Source organism: Acomys russatus, chromosome 15 (assembly GCF_903995435.1).
Source record: "Acomys russatus chromosome 15, mAcoRus1.1, whole genome shotgun sequence".
Taxonomy (NCBI): Eukaryota; Metazoa; Chordata; class Mammalia; order Rodentia; family Muridae; genus Acomys; species Acomys russatus.
Window position 1 is genome coordinate 52,976,517 of NC_067151.1, and position 17,249 is coordinate 52,993,765.

Genomic DNA, 17,249 nt, shown 5'->3' on the forward strand with positions numbered 1-17,249 from the left:
GCTGTACAGCATACTAAGACATGTATCTATCTGCAGGCAGGGCACAGACAGACAGGCACTTTATTAAATGCGGATAGACAGCCAGTGTCAGCCTGCACTGCCCATTTAAGGCACGCTCCACACTCAACCCAAAGAAGCACATCCCTCTGACGGGTCTAACGGGTGGGTTCTGGTAGAGAGCCAATACACACTCACATTCTCCTCCCTCCCTGCATCTGCCACGACACCCCCCACTATATGCGCCGGACATATGAAGCAAAGGGAAGCAAGCTGCAGGTTAAGTACCCGGCATAGAAGATGACCCCAGACTTTGGCATGGATTTTGCGGGATTAAAAAGTTGTCTTATATGCCGGAAAATATGGTATTATTGTGTGTGGATGGCCAACCCAAATAACAACTTGGGGATCTGGAACAAGACAGAATGTCCTATTGCTTCAGCTTAGAGCCCCCAGGAAAGACTTTTTAAAGCAATCTGAGCCTACCCCACAGCTTAGCAGTAAGAGTTCAGACTCAGAAAGCCACAGGCCTGTGGCTCCAGCTCCTAGAGGCACGGCTCCGCCTCCCTACCACTTAACTCTGCTTTCTTGATAAGAACACAATACAGAAGGGACATCCTTACAGTTTTCTAATGTTCCACGTCATTCATTACCTCTTGCTGTATGAACAGGCCCCTTCTGCTGAACAAACAACATGAGAACTAACACTTGTGAAATGACAGCTCCAACTCTCCACTGTGCTGGACTTTTATCTTGCAGTGGGCTACTTACCGTTTTATTAAGGCAAAGGTTTTTGCAGGACAGAAACTATATTCTAGTTGAGTGAGGCAGGATAAGCCTGGCCTGGGCCATTCAGTGAGACTTGTCCCAAACATGCATCTCGATTTCTTTTAACTAAACCAATAAATATACTCATTGGAGAAACAGTTTTGTGAAAGAAACCTGATGATGTTGAGAAAGTTTTTTTTTTTTTTTTAGTATTTTATTGTTTTATTTTATATGTATGTATGTGGGGCTGGGTGTATGTAGGTGCGCCAGGTTCATATACAGCAGCCTATAAAATGCAGAGGCATTGGATCCTCTGGAACTAAAGTTAAAAGACAGTTGTGACCCACAATGTGGACGCTGGGAACCAAACCCATGTCCTCTCCAAGAGCAGCAAGCACTATTAACCACCTAACCATCATGCCCACCCAAGAAATTTTCAATTAAAAATTTCCATCAATTTAGAAATTTACTTTTTACATTAATCATGAGATCAGAACTTCACTTTTGGCTTTCAACCTTTGGTGGGGCTGGAAAGATGGCTCAGAGGTAAGAGCACTGGCTGGTCTTCCAGAAGACCCTAGTTCAATTCCCAGCACCTACGTGGCATCTTACAACTGTCTGTAACTACAGTTCCAGACCAGTCCACAGACCAGGTTGTTTAATAAAGTGATTTGTTAAGAAAAGGATTTTGGAGTGAAATGCAATTTTCAAAGAGTTTGTATTTTCTTTTCCTTTCTTTCTTTCTTTTTTTTTTTTTTTTTTTTTTTTTTTTAATACACAGTAAAATCTTACAAAGTGTTTCAGTTAAGTTCCACTACTAGAGAAATTAATTCTTCCAAAGTAGATAAAGGAGCTGAAGAGAGGGCTCAGTGTTTAAGAGCGCTGGGGGCTTTCCCAGACGACCTGGATCCAGTTCCTAGAAACCCCATGGTGGCTCACAACCACCTGCAATTCCGGTTCCAGAGGATCCAGCGGTTTCTTCTGGCCCCCATGGGCATCAGGCACGTAAGCGGTGCACAGACATATATGTAGGCACAACGCCCTTAGATAAAAATAAAGTACATAAATCTTTAAAAAAAAAAAAAAAAAAGGTAGATGAAGTAACCAGAAAGGATGCAAATAGAGCACGTCCAACTGTGTTCCTGACGGCTAAGCTTACTACTCAGGGTAGCTGGCCATAATACATCCTTCTCATGAAAGGCATTTTTCAGAGTAAAGCCAAGTTCTCCCTCAGGAGCCTGCCTCAGCACTCACAGACCTGGCCCACGTAATGCTGCTCCTTGGCCCATCCTCTGGGACCCAGGGCTTTTACGCTTACCCTACAAGTGCAAACAGTACTTTTCAAGGTTGCAGACAAGGAAACAGCAGAAGAAATGAAGCATAAAAAGGTGAGATGGTAACAGAAAGCCATTAAGGATACCCGTGCCTACATCTTTCCTACAAAGGAAAGGGCTTGTTTCCACAAGCCACCAATAACCACATCGCTCCTATGTAGTGCGTTCTTGAAACCACAACTCAAGTCAATACAACTTCTTAGAGTCTAGGGAGGTTAGTACCTCCCAGACTGAAACAGAACTAATGTCCAAACCTGTGGTCTAGCACTGCGGACTCCGTGCCCCTTCCTCCTCTGGCACGCTTGGGAATCTTCGCACGTGCGAGTGTCTTGAAAATCCTGCCAGCACCAGAAGTGGCATCGATCACACATCTGGCTGGCTCCTGTTGGCCCAGTGGCCAGCTTGTAGCTTTTGCTGTACCACCACACATCTTCTGAGGGACATAGATGCTCTTCAGTTGATCCTGACCACCAGTGTGGCGTAGATCACTCTGGAAGCTCCTTCCTTATCTGAGAGATATTCCGCCGCAGCGACCAGAAGCAGCAGCAGTTCCAGTCGAAAGATCATTTATTTCCCTCCCTGAACAGCACGTGAGACAAGCTACTACTAACTTCCTCTTTTAGGAGCTTAAAAAAAGGGACATTCATTCATCATGTAAATGAAGCCCAGGATGATTTCTGGAAGCGGATGTACTCTCAGTAAACCCATAATAAAGCAGAGAAGCACAAGCCCCTCCCTAGCCTGTACTCCAGTGCGCGCAACAGGTCCAGCAGCTTGCACTGACTCACACCATCTGCATCCCAAGCTGAGTTTATGCAGCCCTCCCTTCACTAGTCACGAGCCCAGCTCATGTGGCTCTGGGTAAACCTTCAGCTGCAAGGTTGCTCTGACATTGGCCACACCACTCTCTTAATGGTTCTCATGTGAGTAAGTGTCAGCTGACAGTTCCTACTCCACAACCTTGCAAAACTCCATCCATAGCAAGTGAAGGGTGGCTACCAGCAATAGTCAAATGTAGATCTTAATATACGGAAGGAGACATGAGAGGGATGGGAAGCAGGGTAGGGGCACATTCTTGCCGCCCTGTGAGTGGGGCTGGGGGAGTAATGGCGAGAGACCAATGATATTTAAAGGCCTCCTAACTCTTGTGCTGAATTCCTGGGCATATTCAAGCCATTAATTACAGGAACCCTAGAACAATCCTGGCTTTGGACATCAACACAGCCCACCTGGACTTGAGAATGTTATGACATAAATTTGAGCCTGGGGTCCATGGAGAAAATGTTTTCCTTTTAGAATAAAAACTACGGGTCCCCGAAACACAGGTCAAGTCTAAAAACAAACAACAGGGTGGCACCGAGTCCTTTTCCCCAGAATTAGGCTGAAGGAAATAGCACAGGGCCTACCCCTGAGGCCTGATGAGCCCTTGGCTAGCTCTCTGGTCTTAGTTAGTCTTCAATGTATCTTTATACAAGCAGTTACATTTCATTCCACTAATGTAAGAAAAACTAAGGATGCCAGGCATGGACCTCAGTTGCCTTAAGACACTTTACATACTGTACATGAGACAGGAAGCCCCCTAAAATGGGAAAAGAAATATTCCCCAAGTAATCAAGATTGCAACACACCTATGACAACAATTTGTCTCCTCTATGGCAAGTGCTAAATTGATGGTATCAAGACAGGCCCAGATTAGGAGAGAGTGAAATTTCTTTTTCTAGGAAGGGGCTTAAAGCTTGACTACACGCCACAATCTGGTCATGGGTTCTTTTTCCTTTGAGCTTCCTAAAACTTTTTTTTTTTAAACAGAGAAAATTCAAATATTATTAAAAATATAGTTCTAGTTTAAGGGACAAAGTAACTTGGAGGCACAAATGGCCTACTAAGGACTAAATCAGTGTCTCCCAGTCATTTGATGTTCAGACTAAACTTATTGTTGAAATAGAAGGACAGGTTCAAGACTGATGGGACAATACTTTAAAAATGGCACAAATCCTGAACTCCACACAGAAGTACTGGGGGAATGCACCTCACTTTTTGTATAAAGAACTAATTTGGGGGATGATCTGGTAGAGTGTCCAGCATGCCTGAGGCCTGACATTCAGACCCCAGCACCTCATACACTGGGGGTGGTAAGCACATCCAGTCTTATCACAGGAGACTCTGTCTTAAAAATAATAATAATAAAGTAAATGATATTTTGGCTTTAAACTTCTATCTGTATCAGATTCTTAACTAGGATCTAAGGAAAGATCACAAAACACTTTTTTTTAAAAAAGTGTGTGTGAAAGGGTACTAAAATAGAGCCCAAGGCTTGACACATGCTAGCCCACCACTGAGCTATACCCTGCCCCCAGATATCGTTAAATTCTTTTTCAAAACTTCTTACACACATACTTAGTAGTAGCTATAATGTTGGTATTTTCAAAGTAATTCCAGATGCCATAAATATATACATTTTATCCCTTACCCAAGTCATATATATAATAATTTAAAACAGGAATAATGGACAAAAAGAACAACAACGAAAGACATGCTTACAAATGGCATTGGAATGAAATAAGGATCTGACTACATCTGCACGGGACCCTCCTAAACAGAAACTAAAGGAATGGCACACCTAAGAATCACTTCCTTAAACAGAAACTGTACCTCTGCCACGGGAATCTTCCTGATGACTCAAGCCTTTGTTCTCTGAATCTGTCTATATAATAACTTTAAGCACACTTTTAATACCTACTACATGCTTATTTTCCTGTAATACGTGTGTTTTACAGTATTTAATAGATTGTAGACTCTTAGCATATAAAAACTGCTATTCTCCTTGGTAGCACAGAGAGATTTTACATCTGGTAGGTGTCCAGTTGACACTTCTGATTGGCTTAATAAGCACTCCACGTTTGCATTAAAGCTCTGACACAAATCTCCCTGCAGCAAGCAGTGTGCCTCTGTGACAGTCTGATGTCCATTCCCAGGAGATGGGGCTTGCATGTTAAGCTGTACACCTTCCCTCTGTTACAAAGCTCCCACAGAGACTAAGTGATACTGTGGTCACTCCAATCAGTGTGACTCACATCATATCGTATGAGAAAGGACATCGAAACTTACAAAAATGTGAAAGTGACATTTCTCCTGTTACTGTGTTCCTTAATCCTTAATTCTATAGTTCAAAGCCTGATAAAATAAAATACAAGACCACACTAGCATACTTAACTTCGAAGCCTCTTTTCTACTCCCGATTGCTTTACATTTAAATAAGTTTTCAAATTTGTGCAGTAAATAAAAACAACTGTATCTGAGACATGAGAGTGAATACAGGGTAGACCGGGGCGGGGGGGGGGGGGGGAGAATGGAAGACCTACTCTGCTGTTTAAATCATCTTTCTCCTGAAATGGATTCATCCCCATACAGAGGTACTCACACTGTGGCGCATACCCATGTTGGGTACCCTACCCTGAAATACTGAACACATATTTCAATTATCACTGTAGCCCTATTCATGGTGGACCTCGCTATTTTCCTTACAAAGTTCATCCACACATTACAGAAAACAAAGAATCACCTAAAGCTCTATTTTAGAAACTGTCCCCAGTCACTGGTTAGACCCCACAACCCAGCTGCAGTCAGTACACTGCCTGGAGCTCTGCTGCTGCCACTAGCTGGGTCATAGCACAGCCAACTTCAGGAGCTGTTAGGAGGCAGGGCCAGAGAGTATGGAGGGAGAGCCAATGAAGCCCTGCAGCATCTGAAAGGTGGGCTTGAAACCAGGACCTCACAGATGCTAGATACGCATTCTACCACAGAGTGCGGTCCCAGCCTCTCGGCTGCTTAAGCTGCTGTAGTACTATTTCCACTTCACAAGTCCCGGGCACTGAAGTGGTCCTGCAGAACAGCAAGTTTCTATCAGTTAGCAGCATATCACGTAGATAGCAAAAGTATTTCATGTGCCTGCTGCCTGTGATCAGAATCTCTGACCACCCACAACACTGTTTCCCGTTATGCACAGACCACTTAGTACATCACTACAGGACCACCTCCATGTAAGACTGGACACTAGGGGAAGGTGAGCTTCCACACCTGATGTAGAGTGAGGAGCATTAACGGCATGGAAGTTTCAAGTTAAGTGCTGGTGCTTTTTTTTTTCATCTCTTTAACCTCATGCTTTGTAAGGCAAAGAAGTGCTGACAATACATAATTAAAGCCTGACTCAAAAGCTGCAACTAAGAAATTCCTTAGAGAAGAAAAGAAAAAACTAAAACCTGGCACAGGCCCTGCCAAGTGTCCACATCTAGTAAACCTATTTAAATGATCCTTCTCTGCCAATTCACATTATCTTTACAAGAAACAAACAAACCGTAGGACACAGTATCACATTCAACCTTTCATTGTGTCATGCCATCTCTCCCATCTCCTGACAAGGGATGGCAACAGCTGTAATTTTTCAAAATTTGGTATTCAAGAGCAGACATGAGAGTATTAAAAAGTGCTGTTTATGTAACTTTCTATATATTATAATTCAGAATGAAGTGTATTGAAATTGCAAAAAGGAATGCCAGGTGTGGTAGCATCTGCAAACCAGCACTTGAGAAGTGAGTGGCAGGAGAGTTAGAAAGTCAAGGCTGTAGAGATGGCTCAGTCAGTAGGGTACTAGCTGGGCAAGCATGTGCACCTAAGCTCCATCCTTAGCACCCTTACAAAAGCCAGGCTCTGCAGTGCTTGTCTGTCATCTCAGGACTGAGGAAGCAGAGACAGGAAGGTGCCTGGGCCTTGCTGGCCTGACAGACAGTCCAGCTGAATAAACAAACTCTGTGTTCAGTGGCAGACACCCCAAAAATAAGGTAGAAAGTGACTGAGAAAGACATCTAATGTTGACTTCTGGCCTCTAAAAGCGTGTACACACACACGTAGAGACACACACAGCAGCTCAAGGTCATCCTTGGCTACAAAGTAAGTACGTATGATGCCAGCAAGCATCTGAGTTACATAAGACCCTGTCTCAAGAAAAAAACAAAACCCAACACACCATGGCCCAGGACTGTAATTCCAGCACTCCAGAGGTAGTAGAGGCATAAAGATCCAAAGTTCAAGGTCACTCTAGTTACGTAGGGAGTTTGAGGTCAGTGTGGGCTACAAGAGACCCTAAGAAGAAAGGAAGAAAGAAAGAAAGAAAGAAAGAAAGAAAGAAAGCTACCTACCTCTCATTAGGCTATAGCAAGTTAAGGTAAGGAAGTGTAAGAGCTCTTTGCTATAGTGTGCTTTAGGAAAAGGACTTCGGAGACAGATTCAGGAATGTGACGTAGTTGGTCTGAAATGTGACAGGAGGTAGCACACAGAACCTAGCAACTCAACAGCAGCAGCCCATCCTCACAACGCCAGTTCAGTGTGTAATAAATAACACCACCCACTAGCTGTCACAACACACGTGATACCTATCTCAGCTCGCCAGACAAGCATGGCAGTCAGGAAATGTGGCAACACATACACACGCAGTTGTATGATACAGATAATACCCAGACTCACCGACTGCTTATTTTGCATGCCGGGAATTGTTCTCTGGGTTTCTCTCAATCACAGGAAGTGGGTGGTACTGATGTCCTCTTTTAGCAGACAGGGAGAACCACACACAGAAAAAGGAAAGAATAGCTGGGCATGGTTATGCACGCCTGTAGTCACAGCTACTCAAGACACCAAGGCAGGATGACAAGTGTAAGGCCTGCCTGCTCTATATAGTGAGTTCAAAGTCAACCTAGGCAACTTAGTGAGATCTCTCTTCAAACATTAAAAATGTGATGAGTATGAAATATGTAGCATAGAACTAGGGCTAGCCCACTTGCCTGGAATGTGCAATTTCCAGTACCCTGAGAAGACCAGAGGATGGAGGGTGGCAAGAGGGAAGGGGACGAGGGGATCAGAAACTGGCAGGGGACAAGGAAGAGCAGAGAAAGGTGTGGAAGGGAAAGGCGGGAGAAGAAAAGAATGAGAAGAGGAGGGAGGGAGGCAAGAAAGGGAGAGAGGGAGGGGGCCATAGCTTGTGGTCTGTCAGTGGCCCCACCATGACTTAAATACAGGCACCTTTGCTCCTGGGTGAGCATTAGGCTCACTCAGCACCCTCACACTGTTGTGTCAAGAGCTACCCAGCTGGGTGTGACCACTGGATATAACTTTTTTTCTACCATCTTGAATCCCTTGCCACTTAGACCATTTGGGCTCTAAGTTAGCTGAGGACAAGGCCCCAGTCATGTGCTCTGTGGGTGAGTAAGCCTCTCAGCAAGCACTTGCCATGAACCCTGCCCTGCTCACCTGCAAACATTCCCTGTGCAGAAGCCGCCAAGCACACCGTGGAATGCCTGCTCTGCCGCCACTTGACATGCCCAGCCTGGCATTCGCCTAGGCAGCTAGGGTGCAGGCTCTTTACTGCACTTCAGCAAGGACACTCTTGGTCACGTTCTCTCTTCTTTTCCTCCCTCCCACCCTTTCTCTCTCCACCCCATTGCAAACAAAGTTAGTCAGTTGGCTTTGTCATTTTAACTTCAAAGAAGCACACTTATGACTTTTTTTTTTCAAGTTTTAAGCACACTTCATGCTTAGCACTATGAAGCTCTGGGGTCATTCTCCATCGTAATATTTTTTAAGTTACATGAAAATTCATGATGGTCTATGGTTCCTGAAGCTGTACTTTGTGGTATGTTCCTGCAACTCTAGTGTTCTGAGAGTTAAGGAAGGAAGATTGTAAGTTCAAGCCCAGCCTGAGCTACATAATGAGCTCAAGGCCAGTTTGGGCTACACAGTGAATTTAGGGCCAGCCTGGGCTACACAGTTACCTAGAGAGCCCCTGTCTCCTAAAGCAAACAGGAAAGATGCTCTATTGTTCCTCACTAGGACCTGGGTTATTTTCTATCCTCATCTCCCTACTCTGAAGAGCAGCCATCAAAAACACTCAATAGCTAAAGGACCAGTGTGTCTTCACAGAAACCCAGGACACAGAAAAGCTTTCCTACCACAACATTAAATAAAAAGAGCAAGACTCACAAAGTTGTGTTCACACTTTGGTATTGCGTGCATTGTTAGACAGAAAACTAAAGTAGTAAATATCAGCATGCCTTGAAGGAGCCAGACTGGGGCTGCTTTTTACTTACTCTCTATTTCTCCAGTAACATGCATTTATTATTTACAAATGGATAAAACAATTTTGAAATTTTTTTTCCCAGAAATGACCCCTTGATTCTGTACTACACAGGATGTAACCAGAGACAATACAATTGCACAGACCGATGAGAAGAAAAACCAATACGTAAACATTTAAAAAGCACTTGCCCTGTCAAGGGCACAATTGTGCTCACACTGGGTTTCATTTTTTTCCCTTCATCATAATTATTACTATTAATATTTATTTAAGTCAATACAGTGTAGAGACACAGCTAAAAATAAAACTCCAGAATTCTTCTCATTTGGAGACTTTAATACTAAGTAGCAATGCAACACGCGTAAGAAAAACCTGTTGATTTGTAATTATTTATAGTGTGGGGGAGTAGTATGTGTGGAGGTCCGAGGACAACTTACAAGAACTGGTCTTCTCCTTCCACCACGTGGGTTCCAGGCATCAGACTCAGGACCTGACGCTTACTGGCAAGCAGCCTCTGAGCCATCTGACTATCTTGGGAAGTTTTTAAACTACTCACATTATTATTATTATTATTTTAATGCTATTCAAAGGTTATCTGAGGAATTACCTGCCTGCTGACAACGCTGAGATTAGGGGAGAGGAGAAGGCTGCAAGAGTTCCCTGCCTGACACGTGAAACAGCGACCCTGATAAGAGCTGTGACAAAGCTGTGGCCATAACTACTTTGTTCTCATACCTTATCACACAAAAAGGGCACCAAGTGAAGGCTGTGAAGAGGTTGTCGCAAACCTGCAGTATCACTGAAGCCAAGAGGCACTGAGAAACATGACTAGCCCTCCCTGCAAGCATTAGCATAGACTTTTAATTTGTTTTTGTTTTCCTGTAAGGTCCAGTATCAGAGATCTCAAACTGTAGAAAGAAACTACAGTCGTCTTCTTCTGTATAATTTTCCAACCTCTGTTTGAATAAAATTAATGACAGCCATACAGAATTTTGAGATTATCGACAGGTGACTAAAGCGACAGCTCAGGGTTTAAGAGCACTTGTTCTTGCAAAGGACCCACACTGAAGCTCACAACCATCTATACTCAGTTTCAGGGGATTCAGTGCCCTCTTCTGACCCCTGAAGGCACCAGGCCCACACATGGTGGGTATGTATACCGACATGTATTTGAGCAAAACGCTCATACACATAAAATAAATATATTAAAAAAGGTTATCAAGCATTGGAAAACATTAGCAACAAATATTACGTAACTTTTTAAAGCTTAACTCTGGTGTCTTCAGGTTGTCTCCAGATTTGGACCTTAGCAAAGGCATCCAGAGCCCAGTCCTGTTTAGAGAGCTGGAAGCTAACCTATTGTTGGGTTGATGCCATCACGTCTGGAATCATTCACAGGGTTCTCATTTCCTGAAAACCATGTGAGCAGGGCACACAGTTACAAGCAGAGGTGTGGATTTCTGATTTTTATACCTCGCCTCCCAAGTACTGGGAATACATGTATGTGACCCATGGTCAACACTATGACAGTTCCTACCAGAATCTTACCATTTGGGGAAAATATGTTAGGGAATGCACCCAAAGGAGAATGCTACAGGACCCCCACTTCCCTTTTATTTGGATGTAAAGCTATGACACAATTAACTTCTCCATGGATACTTTGCAACATGCACGTTATTACTGAGCATGCACTGCAGAGCTCTACATGTGGTCAGGGTCATATGACACCAGTGCTGAGAAGCACCAGTTCACATGCTCCAACCACAGCTGAGTTCTGGCCACGTTGGGTCAGCAGGGGGACCTCTGTGGTAAGCCTTATTTTGTCACAACCCCCTGCACTTCCTCATATGCCTTGTGCTACACACACCTGTCCCACATTAGACTGATTCTCAAGTCTCCCTTTAAAAAGGCCTCTTACATTTTTAACTTGGGACATGGGATGGCACCCAGGGCCTTGCCAATGGTAGGCCAGAGCTCCACCACTGGATTCTGAGGGTGTTTTGTTTAGTGCTTGTTTTCCTTCTGGCTTTTGGAGATAAAGTCTCACATATCCCAGGCTGGCCTTGAGCTTGCTATACAGCCAAGGTTGACCTGAATTCCTGTACCCCCTACCATCCACCTCCCAGGTGCTAAGTGGCTGTTTGCCACAATGCCTAACTAATATACATTAAGTTTTGACATAGGGACTCACTACGCAGTCCAGATTGGCTACGTAAGACCCTATCTCAAAACCAACTAACAACTAACTAAATATTTGTTAAAAGATGACTCCTGTCTTCTTTCCAATTTAGATTGATGGGCAACAATCATGATTTATATTATAACACAACTAAAATTAAAAGCTTCCTGTGTAAGAAATGCATCACTAATTAAGACTCTTAACATTCTCTAAGTTCTAATAGAAAAAAAAAAAAGGCTACATCTGCCACGTAAGAAAATGTAGAAATCGTTTTATAAGAAGGGAAAGGATGTTGAGCTGTGAATCAGCAGGCACATCTCTCTGAGTAAGTACCTCATGGTAAGCCTGAGTACCAGGAACCCAGGAGACATCAGAGCAGGCAAGGCGGGTCATGGTCAGCTGGGGCCCTGCTAGTCACACCAGGAACAGAGCACTGGGCTAGAAGGCAAGTTACTCACTGTCCATGTGACTCGGGCAAACTACCCAGACACTGAGTCTTGGTCTCCATGGCTGTGACTCTGTCCATCTCTAAGGGGTTGAAAGGTTACACGTGAGCAGCTGAGAGCCCCTCTGCAAACTGTGCAGCTCCAGGCAGATGGGAGGCTCTGCCTGTTCTCGGGGTACAAGGCCCAGAGTACTCACCGCCTCACGTGATGACAGCTCAGACATGACAGCATGGGATTCACACAACACAAAGCCAAGGGAAACAGCTGGCCACAGCACCATCTGGCAGGCAAATGACTTTACTAAAAATCATTCACCTCCTCACTTCAATCCCAACCTCTCAACATGCAGCCAGCTCTCTGGAATCTCCAAGACATTACACGATCTAGAATAGACTCTGTCAGAGTCCACAAGGAGCAGTAAACTGCAGCACAGATCCACACGAGCCAGAAAGTTTTAAGTATGAAATAATTAGCTTCCAAGTCAACTGTCCCTCCCACTAAGCCCCCTTCCAACCTCCTACACCCCACCACAGCACCTGTAACCACACTAAGTCCTCTTTCTAAAACACCTTCCATGTAACTTTGCGAGCTAGACCTTGTAAAGCTCACTCAGGACCAAACCCTGTTCTGAAAAATGCTCCAATATCCTCCACAGGAAGACAGAACAGAATTGGAAGGGTGCGTCTTAGAGTTCACAACCGCCCGGCTACCACCAGGCCTCAGCCCTTCCCCATGGCCTACCTTAGAAGATAGCCCCAGTTTTCTCTTGCCCTGGGTCATGATTTAGGCAAGAACATCTGGCCTGTGCACCCCTGCCATAAAGGAGTGTGTGAAGATGGAGTCTACTGAAAGAAAATCTTGGATTTCTGCCTTCCCATCAGCATTACTGACTGACCAGGCTGGCATTATAAAGCATGGATTTCTCTTTCATCTCACCATGTGGCGCAGTGTTAGGATGGCCCTTCTGAATTCCAGAGCCAGGTAAGGACCTTCTGAGAACATGGACTACATCTGCAATTATTAGTTAGCTCTTAGAGCAGATAGTCCTCAACAATCCTCCCACTTCAGCCTCTGGAGTGCAGGAATTACAGCGTGTTGGCCATACCTGGATGGATTAGAGGCCATCTCTATTCAGATTAGATACACTTGGAGCACCACCAGCTGCATGTGGCCTTTGTACTGAGCTGGGCAGTGCAGATTCAAACCCACAGTGATGGCAAGTGGTTTGCCTCTGTTCCACTTCCAGCTTCTATCCCTGAGACGAGGGGGTGGGGGAGAACCACAAACCAGGAGGTCCCAATCCCTGGTGAGTAGCAAAGCTTTCAAGGGCTCAAATGCAGGATCCAAAGTTACTAGTGGCGGCTGGGAGGAAGCTGCCCACCTCCCCAACCCCTGCACAAACAGAACCGAGAGGAACTGTTACCTCTATTTGCGGGGCTGTCTTCCCATTCACCAGACTTAAATGCCATAATAATGAAATCCTATGATAGGGGAACTGAGATATTGAGCCAGGCACGAGCTGACAAACCTATAAAGTGAACGTCAATCTCAGTCTGTGCAAGGACGGGGGAATCTCTCCACAGCCACACTGCGGAACGCTGATTTGAGGGTTCCAAGCACACTGTGGTGAGCAGGTGAATGGACCAAGACTACGCTGTCAGTACTTGATAGGAGTGTGAGCTAACTGTAGCTCCCTGAAAGCACATCTTGTTTCACTCCACAGCCCCTTGCTGTCAGCGTCTAGCATAGTTCCTGGAGGACAGGAGGCGCTCATAAAAACTTCTTAGCAACAACAATATGGCCACGGGTCACTCTGCCTCCTCTCCGGGAAATGACCAGATACATCCTTATCTCTGGGTCTCAACTGTTCCATCTCCAAAGGCAGTGCTCTATCAGTGCCCCGCACCGCCACCTTTTACCTATTTTCAAGTCTTCCGTGTGTGGGGTGAGAGGTAACCATGGACAATCCACACTGACAGCCGGAAGAAGGAGGCATGACAATCCAAAAGCATACGGGGAGCAAAAAAACAACAGAGAGAAAATTTCTAGTATTTCAACAGCGGTTGAATGTAAGTAGTCTCTGCATTCCAAATATGCCAACAGGTAAACTGCTGAGAGAGAGAGAGACTGAGATTGACAGGACAGCCAAGGCTAACACAAAGAGACCCTATCTCGGAAAAGGGGGGGGGGATTGAGATTGGGCCTGGTACCCTGAGTTCCATCCCCAGGACCCGCATGGTATAAGCAGAGAACCAATTTCTACAAGTGATCTTGTGATTCACACACACACCACACAAAGTAAAATTTAAGTAGCAATAACAAAAAACAAAAACATTCTCAGTTTGGAACGCTTGTAGAGACTAAAATTAAAAAAAAAAAAAAAAAAAAAGATTACAGAGGAAAACAGAAACGACACTGTTGGTGCTTAGGAAAAGCACCACTCCTCTTTAAAAGAAAACAAAACCCCAGCTCCCCTCACATTTACCCTCTCCTCTACCTTCCTCTCCACACCCCAACCACCATTCCCTTGAGCTTTCAGAAGTGGCAACAAAGTCTCATCATGACACCTCAGCATTCAGAGGCAGGAGAGTGAGGAGTTCAAGGCCGTTCTTGACTACACAGCAAGTTCAAGGACAAGCGCTCCAGATAGTCTCGAAGGATAGCAGGCTACCAAGAAGAGGCTTGATACCCTATAAGCATATACAGGGGGAGGAGGTTCCCCTCAGTCACAGTCATAGGGGAGGGGAGTAAGGGGAAAATGGGAGGGAGGGAGGAATGGGAGGATACAAGGGACGGGATAACCATTGAGATGTAATATGAATAAATTAATAAACTATATTTTAAAAAATGTAAAATGAAGGACTCTGCTGAACAAAGAGACCCTGAACTGTTTAGCAGTCCTTTGCTGGGCGCTTCCACAAGGCCTCCTGTGCTTTCATCTTGGTGTGCCCTCCGCTCCCGTTACAGAGTAATGGGGAATAAGCCTTCTCAGACTGACCTCCTGCAGGGCAGTGCTCTCTGACTTCCAGCCCTGGAATCCTCAGCCCCTGCTGTTGGATGAGGGATGACTGTAGAAACTGGAGCAACAGGTCACAGGCGCCAGAATACTTCTTCCCCAAAGCCATGTTCCCTGCCCTGTCTGCAAGGAGAAGGTAAAACCCTCGTTGCAGACGGGGCCTTTCTTGAGAAAGGTCAGTTAAAGAATCTGGACAGACAGGCCTCACTGGGGGTCCTACCCAGTCTACTAGCCTTAGACCATACCTTTTCAATCATACTTCAACATTGTGCCTTCGGTTCCTTCAAGTCCATGTAGTAAAATTTCCAGGAGGACAAGAGCTTCCAGGAAGATGAACTCCTTGAGTTTCTTGGAGGATGACACTTCCCAAAAGGACACCATAGCTACCACCTGTTTCTTTGGGTTTCGGGAATGACTCAAGCCCATTACTCAAACCTGCAGAGAGGATTGTGGGAAGCCTGATTTATAGCTGCTGTTAAGAGGCAGACGCACTGGTGTCTGCAGGAGGAGTCTTGTGGATAAGCCCTCAGCCTGGGGGACATGCTGCTACCTCCCCATGGATATCCAGCTAGACAGTGTCAAAACTGAACTGGATCTGAACACCTCAGAGAGGTCTGGGATATCCAGCTAGACAGTGTCAAAACTGAACTGGATCTGAACACCTCAGAGAGGTCTGCTGCTGCAGAACTGATTGCTTACCTGCTTGGTTTGTGGTAAAGAACCTCACACTGGAAAAAATGTCTACGTTGTGAGAACAGACGAGAAACTGAGTTTGAAAATGAATGGGTTTTTTTCCCCAACAAAAGAGTGAGGCGAGCTCATTTTTATGTTTAGCCCTCTAGCTCAAAGCATACATCAGAAGCCCCATAATAAGAGGTAGTGATAGTACGCAGCTAATACCACAAACACCATTCTCATAAGCAAGGAGACGTTCCTCAGGAAGTAAGAGCTGCCGTGTGCACACACACACTGCTCCTTTTAGAGAGTGCGGACTTGGAGGTGGAGGGTAGGGAAGGTGACTATCAGATCTGTTGGTTTCTACTTTTCATGGCAGTTGCTGTGATAAAACACTGAACAAAAAAACAACTTGGAGGAAGAAAGGGTTGTTCAGCTTACATATTACAGTAAGCCACTGAGGAATGCCTAAGCAGAAACCAGAGCAGAGACCAAAGAACAGTGTTCCTTACTGGCTTGCTCCGTGGCTTATTACGCTAACCTTCTTTATCCAGCTTAGGCCTGCATTTGCCTAGGGATGGTACCTCCCACATCAATTATCGATCAAGGAAATGCCCCACAGACATGCCTGCAGGACAATCCAATGTGGCAATTCGTTGGTTGAGACTCCCTCTTCCCAGACCTGTCAAATTGACAACCAAGATCGGCCATCAGGCTGCTGTACCATAAAGTCAGCTTGATGCCTCAGCACTTGATGGCTGCTTTCATTCTTCCTTTAATGGCTTCAGACTGAACAACAACAGGTCCACAGCAAACTCTACCAGGTCCCCTACCCCCAAGGTAAGGCACTTACCTTCATCTGCTCTCCACCATCCCTGGAGCTGGAAAAACAGACTTTCCCACTTCCCGTCAAAAGCCATTCACCTGTGGCAGGTTTTCCTGTCACATTGTTTTCACTCTTGACTAAAGATGAGTATCTAAGGTGAAGAGGCCAAGAGGCTTGGGCCACTACACTGTGACCACACCACACCTGATTACTAACAAAAACTGAATGCCAGGAAATCCTGAGTGTGGTCCAGAGCGCGGGAGTCGGGGAGGGCAGATCAGTGGCAGACTACAGTGGGTACCAGCGTACTGTTCTCCCGAGTGCTGCCTGTCACCAGTGGAACCGTGTTGGCTTAAGGAATGCCGCAATTGCTCTCTGGCTGCTCCTGCTCACCACGGAAGAAGCTCCTCCATATGCTCCCATCACCACCATGTTTACCAAGTACTTGGGCCAAATCACCATGGACTGATCCTCTCAAAATAAATCTTTCCTACCTCAAGTTGTTTCTAGAGTGAAAGTGGCCACAGTAGCTCAAAAGAACCTAATGTGGCAACTTCTTAAAAACAACAACAACTATCCTTTGGGGGTGAGGCATCAGTGGGGTGTCAGTGGGATGGCTTATCTGACAAAGCCACCTTTGGCCAGGACCTAAGTTTGATCCTGGGAACCCATATCGTTGCAGATGAGTTCAAAACAATTATCCAAGTTGTCCTCTGGCCTCAATGTGCACCTCAGTATGTGTGTGCCTGTGCACATGCACACACACATGCACATATACCAAAATAAATAAATGCTGTAATTTTAAATAAGTTCTTTGGATTCTGGCTTTTGAAAAAGATTTTATTTTTTCTTTATATATGAGTGTTTTGCTTGCATATACAAATG

The 17,249-nt window shown here is 45.1% G+C and overlaps 1 protein-coding gene across 6 annotated transcripts in view; it reads right to left on the reverse strand.

Moving 5' to 3' along the window:
- Fnip2 (folliculin interacting protein 2) overlaps positions 1-17,249 on the reverse strand; it is a 107,321-nt gene that overhangs the window by 68,618 nt on the left and 21,454 nt on the right. For 2 of the 6 annotated variants that reach the window (XM_051157324.1, XM_051157323.1), the window contains exon 1: positions 2,354-2,639. The exons of the other annotated variants lie outside the window; for them this stretch is intronic. In XM_051157324.1, coding sequence (XP_051013281.1) covers positions 2,354-2,529 — 176 coding nt within the window. In that variant the 5' untranslated portion in view covers positions 2,530-2,639. Of the gene's footprint in view, positions 1-2,353; positions 2,640-17,249 lie in introns of those variants that run through there. 6 annotated transcript variants of the gene reach the window in all.